Source organism: Jaculus jaculus, chromosome 10 (genome assembly GCF_020740685.1).
Source record: "Jaculus jaculus isolate mJacJac1 chromosome 10, mJacJac1.mat.Y.cur, whole genome shotgun sequence".
In the NCBI taxonomy this organism is placed as follows: Eukaryota; Metazoa; Chordata; class Mammalia; order Rodentia; family Dipodidae; genus Jaculus; species Jaculus jaculus.
Genome location: NC_059111.1, coordinates 100,451,611 through 100,466,257, shown reverse-complemented (window position 1 = coordinate 100,466,257; position 14,647 = coordinate 100,451,611). Strand labels below are relative to the sequence as shown.

General features: G+C 39.7%; 1 protein-coding gene across 8 annotated transcripts in view; it reads right to left on the bottom strand.

Annotated features, from left to right (window-relative positions):
- Positions 1-1,244: 1,244 nt before the first annotated feature.
- LOC101593520 (putative RNA-binding protein Luc7-like 2) overlaps positions 1,245-14,647 on the bottom strand; it is a 70,215-nt gene continuing 56,812 nt past the window's right edge. For all 8 annotated transcript variants that reach the window (XM_045160981.1, XM_045160986.1, XM_045160982.1 and 5 more), the window contains 2 exons: positions 6,946-7,137; positions 1,245-2,587 (listed from right to left, as the gene is read on the bottom strand). In XM_045160981.1, the coding sequence (XP_045016916.1) occupies positions 2,410-2,587; positions 6,946-7,137 (370 nt within the window). In that variant the 3' untranslated portion in view covers positions 1,245-2,409. The remainder of the gene's footprint in view (positions 2,588-6,945; positions 7,138-14,647) is intronic.

The window sequence follows — 14,647 nt, the reverse complement described above, 5'->3', positions numbered from 1 at the left end:
TCTCTCTCTCACAAATAAAAGAAAAAAATTACATTTAAAAAATGGGGACTGGAGAAATGGCTTAGCGGTTACAACATTTGCCTGTGAAGCCTAAGGAACTCGGTTTGATTCCCCCGGACCCACGTAAGCCAGATGCACAAGGGCGTCCATGTGTCTGGAGTTCCTATGCAGTGGCTAGAGGTCCTGGCATGCCTATTCTCTCTTTCTCCATCAAATAAATAAATAATTTATTTTAAAAAAATGGGACCACACTAGGCATGGAATTTTAATCCCAGCACTTGGGAACCTGAGGTAGAAGGATAACCACGAATTCAAGGCCAGCCTGGGCTACAGAGTGAGTTTCAGGTCATCCCAGGCTGATGTGCGACTCTGCCTCAAAAACACCACCAACAACAAAAAACACCAAAACAGGGGATTATTTGGAATGACATGGCTGAAATAATCTGAAATGGTATACTACCCCATGATGGTTCTTTGTCAATCATGACCTGTGGGAGGTAAGGCCTATACTCCACATTACAACTGCAGGACCACCTGGTAAGAAAAACATGTCTTACCTTGTGGTTACAGTGGTGCCTGTAATCCCAGGACTCTGAGGTAGAGACAGAAGAATCAAGAGCTCCAGGCCAACCAGAGCTACATGACAAGACCAACATGAAAGAAACAAAAATGGGCTGGGAACATGGTCAGCAAGTTAAGAGTGCTTCCTTGCCCCAAGCACAAGGATTGCCTAAATTCAATCTCCCAGGACTCAAGACACAATATAAACAGCTAGGTGTGGGGCTGGGGTAGATGGCTCAGTGGCTAAAAGTGTTTGCTTGCAAAGCCTGCCAGCCCATGTTTAATTCCCTAGTGCCTATGTAAAGTCAAATACACAATGTGTCTGAAGTTCATTTGTAGCCACAAGAGGTCCTAACGTACCCATACTCACACTCACTCTCTTCACACAAATAAAGTATTTAAAAAAAAATAACCCAAGTCTGGGAACATGGCATTAGTTAGCACCTTTCTTACATTCACAGAAGGCTATGTTCCTATCGTCAAATTCATAAAACTTTGGGTAGCAAAAAAAAATAATTCTTGAAAAGTGATCTTAGCTGGGCATGGTGGCAAACATCTGTAATCTTAGAACTGGGGAGGCAGTGGCAGGACAATCAAGAATTTGAAGCCACCTTGGTCCGTGAGACCCTGCCTCAAACAGAAAGAAATACTTAATTCAGTGCAGAAACCACTGCATTTCAATGTTGGTTACATATTGTTTTTATTCAGGCTTGTCAAGAAATACAAACAAGAAACTCTCAGTGGCTTCTGCAGGTCCAGTTCTTCTCTACAGAAGCTGTTAAAAGACAGCTCTGAAATAGTGGAGTATAGTCAGCAAGGGACCCAGAAGCAACAGTTCATCTGGAATATGCAAGTATATACTCACTTCCTTGGTGCCTTGTACAGTAAGGCACTGTCAATGATGTTACAGAATAGAGGAAATACCCACAGCAAATAGTTCTGGTGACAATATACTAGACAAGTTACAGTTTGATGATGGTGGTGGTAATTGTTTCTTTCATTTTATTATTTTTTACAGTGAGGGTGTAGCCTTTATACTCCACATACACAAAATAAAACAAGTGCTTATTATGAAACAGTCCCTGCCCCCACCCCCCTCAGAACATCCTGAATGTAGCAATTTAATAAAACAGAAAAAAAAAATCAAGACATCTGATTTCAAAATTTCAATAAAAAGCAAGAGTATGTAATGCAACAGCTGTTCAACTCCCAATTCTAAATAGGCACCATCAAATAAAAACACCCCTGTATTTTAAGTTCTCCAGCACACATTCCGGTATAAACACTCTGAACTGTAATCAACTAGTAATTAGTCAGAATAGAACCTTACAACAGAAGTTATATTGCTTCCCTGCCCCTTTACCTACAGTTGGAGGTGCAGGTATTAGGGGATACAAAAGTCAAGAGGAAGAAGAGTTAAAAAGAAAAACTCCCAAAGCTGCTGCTGATTGAAGTAGAAAGGAAGACAGCATTTTACAAATGTTCATAAACTGCAAGGCAAGTGACACAATTCATTCACTATCACTCCTACTTGAAAGAATAGAGATCAGCATCTTATTATATAAAACTGGATGTTCAGAACGGTATTACAGGTTCACCAGAAACTATGGATGTAGTTTTAGGCATTATCAAGGAAAACAGGTTCAGTTCAAATCATTAGATACTATACATCTAGCCTGGCTGGATCTGTGTCTGGGACTGTTCACTGTCACCCTGAACAGCTGTAAACTAAACAATAGCATGTAACTTCATAGGAAGCTTGAGGATTGAAGATATATATATATATACATATATATATACACACGTATACATATATATATGTGTATATATATATATATACACAGCTAATTAGATCTCCCCTGCTTCACGCTCTTCAGAGCTCCTCCTGTCTTCTGATCTGCCATTAGCACTCTCATAGGACCGCTTCTTATCTTTTCGATCTCGGTCACGAGGTGATCTGTCTCTTGAACTCCTGTCTCTGTCACGTGATGCTAAGTCTTGGTCTCTGAATCTTTCTTTTGAGGATCTGAAAAATATTAATTTGAGGAGCAAAATATGTTGGGACACCCAAAATCTAAATGAACGAATAGGATAAATATTAAGCTTCTGATAGAAGAAGAAATATATTAGAATACACCCAAGAAAAGTGTCAGTTTTCTGACAAACAAAAAAAAAAGAGAAAATAACTACTGTAGTTGATTAGGGCACTAAAATAAGTAGTGCAAACAAATACTGAAGGGTCAAAAAGTATATAGCTAAAATAATGACATTTACGATGTTATTAATACCTCAGAGAAAACCATAAAGCTTCTCTAATTCATAAAAAGATATAAAGATAATGGCCTTTTAAAGTGAAAAGTATTATCAGATTTAAAAAAGATATGGAAGAGCAGACAGATTACAAGTCAGATGGAAATCAATAAAATAGTACAGGGGTCAATAAATCTTTTCTGTGTGCTATGTAGGCAGACAGTAAATATATGAGGTGTTGTAAATTACACACAGATGATGGGGTACTATAGTATTCTTCCTTTACTTTCTATCAACCTTTAAAATGTAAAACCATCCATAGCTTGCTGGCTCTACAAAAACAGACAACAGCCACATGTGTCCTACAGGCAACAGTTTGCCAGCTCAGATTAAGAAAACTGCTCAATAATATGGCTTTAAATAAGCATGTTAACTTAAAAATCTGCATTACTCCTCCTGAGTTAACTCATTAAAACCATAATGGAAGACAGGAAAATATGATCATACTATAATAAATTCTGATTAATCATAACTGTTTCTTAATGTTATCTCCATTACCATACCCATCTCCAGTAAAGAAGATACATAAACACAACATGCTCAGATCAGATTCAGCAAGAAGAAAAACCAAAGGACATCATGAGATTAGAATTTAGAATATAGAATCAAACTGTATTAGTATAGAAACTATACTTTCAACATCTACGACCAGCAAAAAATATTACATTTATTTGGTTCTTTACAAGTGATACAGAATGTTTACATAATGATCTCAACCCAGGTTTAGAATTAGGATCTGAGGCACTGCCAAGACCTGAATATTGTGGGGGTTTTTGTTTAGCGCTGGAGTTTAAACCCAGAACCTCACATATGCCAAGCATGCACGCTAAGGCTGAGCTATACCTCCAGTCCTGAATAAGGAATACTTTCAGGAAAACATAAGGCAGGAAAAAATAGTACTATGCTCAGTTTTAAGAATATAGTTAAGGAAGATACTGTGGCTTAGATATAAAATGGCCCCAAAGACTCATGTAATGAAGGCTTGGTCCCCAGCCAGTAGTGCTACTGAAGGTGATGATGGGCTCCATGAGAATGCTAACCATCAGTGAATTCTGACAGAGGTATAGGTCATTGGGGGAGGGGGTGTCTTTGAAAGGTGTATCTTCTGTCTGGCTCCTTCCTGCTTTGCTCTGCTTCTGCTAGGAAGTGAGCCATACCACTTTGCTCTACCACTTGCCCTGATATTTTGTCTCACAGAACATGGGCCCTGAAGCAATGCAGCCAAGAGGCCATGAAATGAACGCAAGCCAAAGTAAATCTCTCCGCCCCTAAATTGTTTCCTCAAATATTTTCCATAAGGGCCAAAATAAAAGACTTCTAACAATATGTCAAATAAGTGTAAAAATTAATGACAATTTTGAGTATTCTATTGAAAGTTTTAAGTTTGTTTGAGACAGAGCAGAGTCTCCCTCTATAGCCTTGCAGCACAGGCTGGCCTGAAACTATGTAACCTAGGCTGACTTCGAATTTGTGGCAACCCTTCTACTCTGGTGGCATTATAGGAGTAAGCCACTACAGCTGGCTTAGTAAGCTTAATTTTAAAATGATATTCTAAAAACAAAATCATGAATTATACTTGCCCTCTCCACAGCCTTGAAAATAATGGCATAGAAGAGATTACTACATAATTAAGAATAAGGATTTATGTTGGCAAGTCCCGTAGGTCAGTGATAATAACTGAAAAACAAAGAGAGAGCATTTATGTTTTGTAATAGATTACAAATGCCCCCATTACAAAAGCTGTTTCCTATATTTTGCTGGGGGGGAAAAAAAACAATAACAAACCAAATAACCCCAATGTGTTATTTTTATTTAGCATATGAGTAAAGACAAACACAATAATTAAATTATTTGCCCAGGACACTGAAGTCTGCATTAGATATTAGAAGAGAACAAGAAGCAGAAAGCTGCAAAGGTCTTCACTGACTCATGGGAACTACTGCCAAGGAAAGAGTCACAAAGGGAGTCTACTTACTTAGATCAGAGATCAGTACTTCACAGCAAGGCCATGCATACAGCAAAATACAAAGACTTCTATTGGAAATTTTTACGTTCCAAAAGTAAATTCACATGTGTAGTAATAATCTGATGTCTTCTATATGTAGCAAGGCTTTATAGCAATTTATCTAATTTTGATACAAACAATGGTACTTTAGTATCTCAGCCACTGAGCCATTTCCCTAGCTCTGAAAGTAATTTGAGTTCAAAGATATGAAATGCAAAATTTTTAATAATTTAACAAAACTAAGCCTCTTTATGAACCAGCTAAGAAACTCAGGGTAGTGGTGTAGTATGGTAGGAAGTTTTCCCATGCGAATAAACTTCACAAGAGCAGGAAACATCAGGAATGACAATGACATAATCTCAGAGAACAAGACTCCACACCCATCCCTCCCATCTCCACCACCAATGTTGACAAAAGAAAAATTCATATGAGCAAGAAAAATGACAGCTGGGTAGTAGGATCAACATAAAACTCATCAAGGTATTTTACCATCTAGCAGTATGACTCTCAAACTTTAGTTTGTAGGTTAAGACTCATGAAGCGAAGAGTAGCTCTAAAGTACACTTTCAAGAATACAAAACAAGTGGCTACAGATATTGTCCTGCCTGCTGAAATTAGAGCCACTTATTCAAGCCTGATCCATTATCTAAGGCCAATTACTATGTTTTTTATTAGTCTGATATTTTCTTCATCTACCCTACAATACCCAGTTTAACACTTTTGCAAGCTTTTAGAACAACTTGAATATGGTTGCCCAACTACACTGTAACTAATTCTTAAAATTGCCAAGAGAAGTGACATATGCGCATAATCCCCTAACTAAGGAGGCTGCAGCAAAAGAATCATGAGCTTGGGGCCAGCCTGGGATACACAGTAAGGCCTTGTCTCAAAAAAAAAAAAAAAAAAAAAAAAAGTATACTGATATCAATCACCTTCAAGTCAGGACTACTTAAAACATAAGCCTTCTTTCCAGCCCAAGAAATGAAATGTTAAATATTGAGAGCCTATTAAATAACTCAGCTTGTGATTTCAGGGAATGGGTAGTTGTGAGTCTAAACCATGGAAAGATTTAACCAGGTATTTGTGGATTCTATTATGGACTTTATATGAAATAATCCATAGAAAGTGACTAATCAAAAAAAAAAAAAACAAAAACATTTATCATCATGTATATACTTAAGGACAGTTGTACAGGAAAAAAAAGATTTTTCTTTTTGAGGCAGGGTCTTATTCTAGCCTAGGCTGATTGGGAATTGGCTTTATATCCCAGGCTGTCTTCGAACTCACTGCTATCCTCCTACCTCAGATGGGATTAAAGGTGTGAGCTGCCACACCCAGCTTAAGAGAAACAATTTTAAATTTAGGTTAGGTTCCATAGCAATTATCTGCTTTAAAGGCTATCAAGTGACCTGAGACATTTTTGAGATCTTAGTCAATATAGATTGTGAATCTACCACAAGCTAATCCTTTGTCTGCTCTCATTATCAGGTCCATAACTATTACACTCTACCCAGTGATGGCTTCACTGAACCTTCTTCTTGTTATATTAAAAAGTGTTGTAGCCTCTCCAAAACTCATAGAATCTTGTCATTAACATAAAGGTGTACACAGTAAAGTATCATTTCAATGCAGATTAAACAAAAACATAGTAGAATATGTCTGCTCTAAAAGAGTGTACAGCTCAAATAAGTTTAGGAAACAGTCAAAGCTAAACAACTCTTTTAATGAAAGGACTTCTCAAAGTCCCTTGTTAATACATGTTGGAAAAACTCAAAAATTTTTAGTACCTAAAATTGTTTGCCTGCAAAATATGTTTTTTCCAAGACATTGCAAGTGGAGAACAAGAAAAACCTCTGCACATACTGGTTTCAATTTCTTAGTCCGGCTCACATGTAATTCATGAACTACCCACACAATCAGGGATTTAAAAAAATGTATACACCCACACACAAATGTGTACATGTCATCAGGTGCAAGTTTCAAACCAAGAATCTAAACATAAGTAAGGTAAGTAAGCAAAAGGATAAACACAAAAGTAGCTCCACATCCTTGGACTGGCACGTCAGTACCTCCTCTTGGATCGCTCTCTGCTTCTATCTCTAGAACTGTGCCGACTTCTCTGGTGGCTGCGGCTGCGACTACGGCTGCTGGAACGAGACCTGTGGCGATGGCGTTTCTCCCTAGACTTGGATCGAGTCCTCCTCTTGCGTTCTCGTGACATAGAGCGAGACCGGTGTCTACGATGCTCTCTGGATCTAGACCTACACAAAAACAATTTTTATTTTTAGCTATCTCAGCACATCTTATTTACTAAGCCAGTTTTTTAACGTATTTATTTATTTACTTGAGAGAGACACAGAGACAGAAAGAGAAAGCAAGAGAATATGAACTCCAGAGCCGCTAGCCACTGCAAATGAATGCTATAGACACATGCGCTACCTTGTGCATCTGGCTTCATGGGTCTTGAAAAACTGAACCTGGGTTCTATGTTTTAGCTGGCAAGCACTTTAACCGTTAAGCCATCTCTCAAGCCTTACTAAATCCTCTTCTTTTAAGAGAAACCTTTCAGTATCTGTGCTTATATATATTCCAAATTAACTAAATGTACACTAAAATAAATTCCTCATGTTAAAAACTACATACTGCCGGGTGTGGTGGCGCATGCCTTTAATCCCAGCATTCGGGAGGCAGAGGTAGGAGGATTGCTGTGAGTTCGAGGCCACCCTGAGACTCCATAGTGAATTACAGGTCAGCCTGGGCTAGAGTGAGACCCTATCTCGAAAAAACAAACAAACAAAAAAAAAACCTACATACTGGGCTGGAGAAATGGCTTAGCAGTTAAGGCACTTGCCTACAAAGCCTAAGGACAATGGAACACTCAAGAGCCACAGATTGTTGCTAGAAAATTTTCAGTGCCAAGGATGGGATATGTTCTAGTGAGTTGCTGGCCAGGGAGGTCCCTGATGCCCACAAAACATTAAAGGCCCTGGGTTTCCTACTAGGAATAGATGGTAAGACTCTATTGCTGAAGACTCCACATACTTGGGATGCAAGGCCACTGAGAAATCCTGCTGGAACTGAGATGATAACCTCCATGTAGACCAGCTGACAGAAAGCTGGAAGAAGCCATTCTGCATGTAGTTCAATGGTAGAGATAGAAATCACCAGTGGAAAATACACAACAGTGGACACTACAAGTCTTACATTTGGCCAGCCAGGCCAAGTGAGCCAACAGGTGCAATAGTGGCATGTCTGTCATAGTGGAAACCAACTGCCCTCTAATTGGACTGGAGGCCTGCTCCATGGGAGGGAATACATCCCTGATACCGAAAACTTAAAACAGGGGTAGTCATGAGCCCTAGGGGTATAACGTCTGCTGCTGTCTGGCTAAATGTATATACTATGCTTATCAAACTGCCCAGTAAGCACATCTCTTAATGTTCATACCTATATATTAATGCTACTCTCACTGTTGGTAGAGAATCTTCTCTTTTCAGATGGCACTGAGTTTGGGATGACTCAGAAGGCATCATGGTGCTTGAAACAAGTGACAGGAGTGCTCAGCACTGCAATATCTCTATCACACCTTCCAAGGCTCAGGGTCTAATGCAGCAGAGGTGGCGGAAAAAATGTAAGAGCCAAAGGAAGGGTAGGACTCCTTACAACGTGCTCCTCCAGACACAAAATGGCCTGGATATCCATGACCTCATAGTGCCTGACACTGCCTACACAAGACCATCATAAGAGGAGGAAAAGATGATGACATCAAAATAAAAGAGAGACTGATTGAGAGAGGGAGGGGATATGATGGAGAATGGAGTTTCAAAGGGGAAAGTGGGGGAAAGGAGGGCATCACCATGGGGTATTGTTTACAATCATGGAAGTTGTTAATAAAAAATAATAAATAAATTTTAAGAAACTGCATACTGGGCTGGAGAGATGGCTTAGTGGTTAAGGCATTTGCCTACAAAGCTAAGGACCCCAGGTTCAGTTCCCCAGTACCCATGTAAAGCCAGATGCACAAGGTGGTTATATACATCTGAAGTTTGTTTGCAATGGCTAGAAGCCCTGCAAAGCCCATTCCCTATCTCTCTCTCTCTCAAATAAGTAAATAAAATATTTAAAAAAGAATTGTAACTTTAAAAAATTACACAAAATTTCAAAATAAAAATTGTAATATTAGGGATGGGGAGATGGATCAGCACTTAAGGCACATGCCTACAAAGCCTAACATTCCCAGATCAATTCCCCAGTACCCAAGAAGACCGAATACAGAGAGGCATATGCATTTATCTAGAGCTTGTTTGCAGTAGCTAGAGGCCCTGATGCATTCATTTATTTACTCATGCTCTGCAAAAAAAATTTTTTTTTAAATGTAATACTAATATTAACTTAGTTAAAAACTGATGGCTCAGGAGGTCTTAGACCCTAGTGGGGAAGCTGCTGTTGATGTTTGGCCAAATGGATGTGATGTGCCTAGCAAACTACCTTATTTATTCATATTGGAAAGTCCATAAATATTAACAGTATACCATGTGTGGTGGTTTGATTCAGGTGTCCCCCATAAGCTTAAGTGGGCTTATAGGTGTCATAGCCAGTTTCCCCATGACAGTGTTTAGCATACTCTCCTGTTCCTGTTGTCCACCTTATGTTGGCCAAGGGGTGATGTTCACCCTCTGCTCATGCCATCATTTTCTCCTGCCACCATGGAGCTTCCCTTTGGGTCTGTAAGCCAAAATAACTACCCCGCCCCCAAGGCAGCTCTTGGTCAGGTGATTTTTACAAGCAATGTGAACCTGAGTGCAATACTATGATATGATATAAACTACCTTCTTGGGCTGGAGAGATGGCTTAGCAGTTAAGCGCTTGCCTGTGAAGCTTAAGGACCCCGGTTCCCCAGGTCCCACGTTAGCCAGATGCACAAGGGGGTGCACGCGTCTGAAGTTCGTTTGCAGAGGCTGGAAGCCCTGGCGCGCCCATTCTCTCTCTCTCCCTCTATCTGTCTTTCTCTTTGTGTCTGTCGCTCTCAAATAAATAAATAAATAAATAAATAAAAATATTTAAAAAAACTACCTTCTTAATAAAAATGCTTATATCATAGATTACAATTAACATAAATTATGTTATCTCTACCTCTTTGCTTGCAAATAAATAAAGAAAAAATTTAAAACTTTACAAAGTGACAAGAATAAATGATGATTGAATGCTCAGCCATAATTGAGACATCTACTTCATACTCTCTAAAGATCAGGGAATACTGTGAAGAAATGGAAAGAATGTAATAACTGGAGGAGGGGAGTAGTGTGGAATACTGGTTTTCTTCATGTCATGGGCCCTATAATCTTTATTTTTTTAATTTATTTTTCTTTAAAGATTTATTGTTATTGTTATTATTATTGGTTTTCTGAGGCAGGTTCTCATTCTCTGGCCCAGGCTGTCCTGGAATTCACTATGTAGTCTCAGGTTGGCCTTGAACTCACGAGGATCCTCCTATCTCTGCCTCCCAAGTACTGGGATTAAAGGTGAGTGCCACCACGACCAGCTAAAGATTTACTTATTAGCCCTGTGTGGTGGCGCATGCCCCTGTAAGAATGTGGAAGAACAGGGGTTCGTAAACAACAAAAAAGCCAGCCAGGCATGGTGGCACATGCCTCTAATCCCATCACTTGCGAGGCAGAGGTAGAAAGATCCACCCTGAGACTACAGAGTGAATTTCAGATCAGCCTGCACTAGAGTAAGACCCTCCATCAATAAAAGGGGGGGGGGGAGCTGGAGGGATGGCTTAGCAGTTAAGGCATTTGCCTTCGAAGCCAAAGGACTCAGGAAGAATTTCCGAGAACCCATGTAAGCAAGATGCACAGGGTGGTGCATGTGTCTGGAGCTCATTTGCAGTGTCTGGAGGCTCTGGTGCACCCATTTTCCACCCCCGAATTCTCTCTTCCATAAATAAATAAAAAAAAATAAAATACTTACAAAAAAAAAAAAAAACAGACATAAACAAGCCAAGAAAGTACAAGGGAGAATAGTTGAGAGAAGAAAGAGGAACAGGAATGGAGGAATAGGAAGGGAACCAAAGAAGGTGAGTATAAATAAAATCAAAATATATTATATACATATATGGAAATGCCATAGTGAAAATCATTATGTATAATTGATATATGCTAGTAAACCATTTTATAACAACTTTCAGAAGTCAATCAGTGATATATAAATTTACATTAGTAGCTGTGTGTGGCGGCACAGTCCTTTAATCCCAGCAACTGGGGAGGCAGAGGTCAGAGGATCACTGTGAGTTCGAGGCTACCCTGAGACTACATAGTGAATTCCAAGTCAGCTCTGAACTAGCGTGAGACCCTACCTCAGAAAACAAAACAAACAAACAAAATTAAATTAGTGGTCTAAAGATGAAGCTCAGTGGCAAAACACTTGCCAAGCATGAAAGAGGCCACAAGATACCAATGGCAAAGGAGGGGGGTGTTATACCAGGAATAGAAAAGAAAAACAAATCAACAATCTGTATCACCAGTATATGGCAGGAATTGTTGCACAAATTTACCAAAAAGCCATTGCCTTCAATGCTTAAAATGAGTAAATTTTATGGTATGCTTTATAAAATTACATCTCACCAATACAGTTAAAACTTTTTGTCAAGAGCCAGGCATGGTGGCACACGCTTTTAATCCTAGCACTCAGGAGGCAGAGGTAGTAGGAGGATTGCCATGAGTTCAAAGCCACCGTGAGACTACACAGTGAATTCCACATCAAGTCTGGGCTACAGCGAGACACTACCTTGAAAAACTAAAACAAAATAAAACATTCTGTGAAGTCACCACAAAAAAATGCAAAAATACAATGCTTTCTCATAATGTAAGTTTCAAATGCACAAGATTTGAGTGGGCAATGGGTTATATTCCAATAAAAATGTGGTCATTAAGGCTGGAGAGAAGGCGTAGCAGTTAAGGCATTTACCTGCAAAGCCAAAGAATCCCAATTCAACTCTCAAGGACCCACATAAGCCAGATGCACAAGGGGGCACATGTGTCTGGAGTTCGTTTGTAGTGGCTACAGGCCCAGGAGTACCCATTCTTTCTTTCTCTCTCTCTCTCTCTCTCAAATAAATAAAATAAATAGCTAGGCGTGGTGGCACATGCCTTTAATCCCAGCACGTGGGAGGCAAAGGTGGGAGGATCACTGTGAGTTTCTGAGACTACATAGTGAATTCCAGGTCAGCCTGAGCTAGAGTGAGACCCTATCTCAAAATAAATAAAATATTTATTTATAAATTTATTTATATTTATTTATATTTATTTATTTATATTTATTTATAAATATTTATGTGATCATAAATAAAGTCTAAAAGCCTTCCACCAATGTACATACTATAGCTGATGAAAGGCTCATATTCTACCTAGTGTCTAAATACAAATGAACAGACTATTTCCACAACTAGAGTACTTCTCATGCAGCCTTGGGAAGCCGTGAACTTGCCATGAAGCTTGAGTTCCTAATCCTATCTTTACCACCTTCTATGTACTGAGACTACAGAATACTGAGATCATAACTACATGCCACTACATATGGCTCACAAAGTTCTTCTAAAAGGAGCAGCTGGGCTGGAGAGATGGTTCAATGGTTAAAGACGCTTGCTTGCAATGCCTGACAGCCTGAGTTCAAGTTCCCAGTTATATGTAAAGCCAGATGCACAAAATGGCACATTCGTCTGCAGGTCGTGTGCAGTGGCAGAAGACCCTAGTGTGCCCAGTTTCAATCTCTCTCTGCTTCAAAATAAATTAAAAAAAAAAGGGGGGGGGCAGAGGTTGAAAAAGTATAAATTTTCACTCAAAACTAATTTTAATTCCTTAGTAGATGAAGTAGGAGCTCATGAAGACAACCCTTCCTGAGGAGCTGATGGCAATCAATAGGTACTAAGTGAGAAAAGTCATTTTCTTTAGTAGAATAGCTACTGGTGATATGAAGAAGGGGTTCAGCTGGACTAAGGGGGTAATTGGGGTATATATGATCAAACTGAGTATAAAATTTTCACAAAATAAAAATGCAAAAAACAAACAACTTTTGCCAAGAAATATTTTTGTAACCACTCATTTTGATATAGTTATTATGAACCTGTTAAATCTAATACATACCTTAGTTTTGAGGGACAGAGAGAGGGAGAAAGAGATAAGACAGTGGGCACACCAGGGCCTTTCAACTGCTGTGAATGAACTCCAGACGCATGCATACCTCCTTGTGTGCATGTGCAACATTGCACGCTTGCATCACTTTTGTGTCTGGCCATACATGGGACCTGGAGATGTGAACAAGCTTTCTTAGGCTTCACAAGAAAGGGCCTTAACCGCTAACCCATCTCTCCAGCCTCTGTATCTTTACTTGACTTAAAAAAAAAAAATAAGAGGGCTGGGGAAATGGCTTAGCAGTGAAGCCATTTGTCTGCGAAGCCTAAGGACCCTGGTTCGATTCCCCAGGACCCACGTAAGCCAGATGCAGAAGGTGGCACAGACACATGGAGTTCATTTGCAGTGGCTAAAGGCCCTAGTGCGCCCATTCTTTCTTTCTCTCTGTCTGCCTCTCCTTCTCTCTCAAATAAATAAAAATTTACAAACACACACACACACACACACACACGCGCGCGCGCGCGCGCGCGCGCGGTGGTACACAACTTTAATCCCAACACTCAGGACAATAGTTCGAGGCTACCCTGAGATCACATAAATAATTCCAGGTCATACTAGGCTAGAGTGAGACCCTACCTCCAAAAAAATTAAATTTATATTAAAATCTAGACAAGCTGGGCATGGTGGAGCATGCCTTTAATCCCAGCACTTGGGAGACAGAGGAAGGAGGATCACCATGAGTTCGAGAGCAGCCTGAGACTACATGGTGAATTTCAGGACAGCCTGGGCTAAAATGAGACCCTACCTAGAAAAGCCAAAAAAAAAAAAAAAAAAAGTATGACCAAGTACAGGAAGCTATGATGAATTTCTGGGTGATAGGGGGAATTATTAATAGTCTGAGGTGATGGACCTAAGTCCAGAACTATACCAATTGCATTGGAATACATGAGCACCCCAAGAAAAGCTGCAGTGCTAAGGGTGGTGGCACATAATGATAATCCCAGCACTCAGAAAGGCAGAGAAAGAGTAATAAATTCAAGGGTAGCATGGGTGACATAGCAATACTTCCTCAGGAAAAAGAAGCTGACTATGGCACAAGCCTATAATCCTTACACACAGAAAAGCAGATAGAAGGATTTGATAAAAGTCTGAGGACAGCATGCGCTGAATAGTAAACACTAACCCAGGACTAAATTAAAAACAATCCAGCTAGCTACTTAATCTATTTGTATATACATTTTTAATATAGAGAAAGAGAAAGGGAGAGAGAAAGGGCCTCCAGCCACTACAAATGAACTCCAGATTCATGCATCACCTTGCGCATCTGGCTTTACATGGGTACTGGGGAATTGAACATGGGTCATTAGGCTTTGCAGGCAAGCACCTTAACCACTAAGCCATCTCTCCACCCCTGACATATCTTTTAAAATCACTCAAAAAATGTATGTTTAGCCAGGTGTGGTAGTACACGCCTTTAATCCCAGAAGTTGGGAGAGAGGTAGGAGGATAGCTAAGAGTTCAAGGCCAGTATGGTTAAAGTTACTTTAAATATAAAATTGTTTTTTTCAATATGGGGTCTCACATTAGCCCAGGCTGCCCTGGAATTCACTATGCAATCTTAGGCTGTCCTCAACCTCAC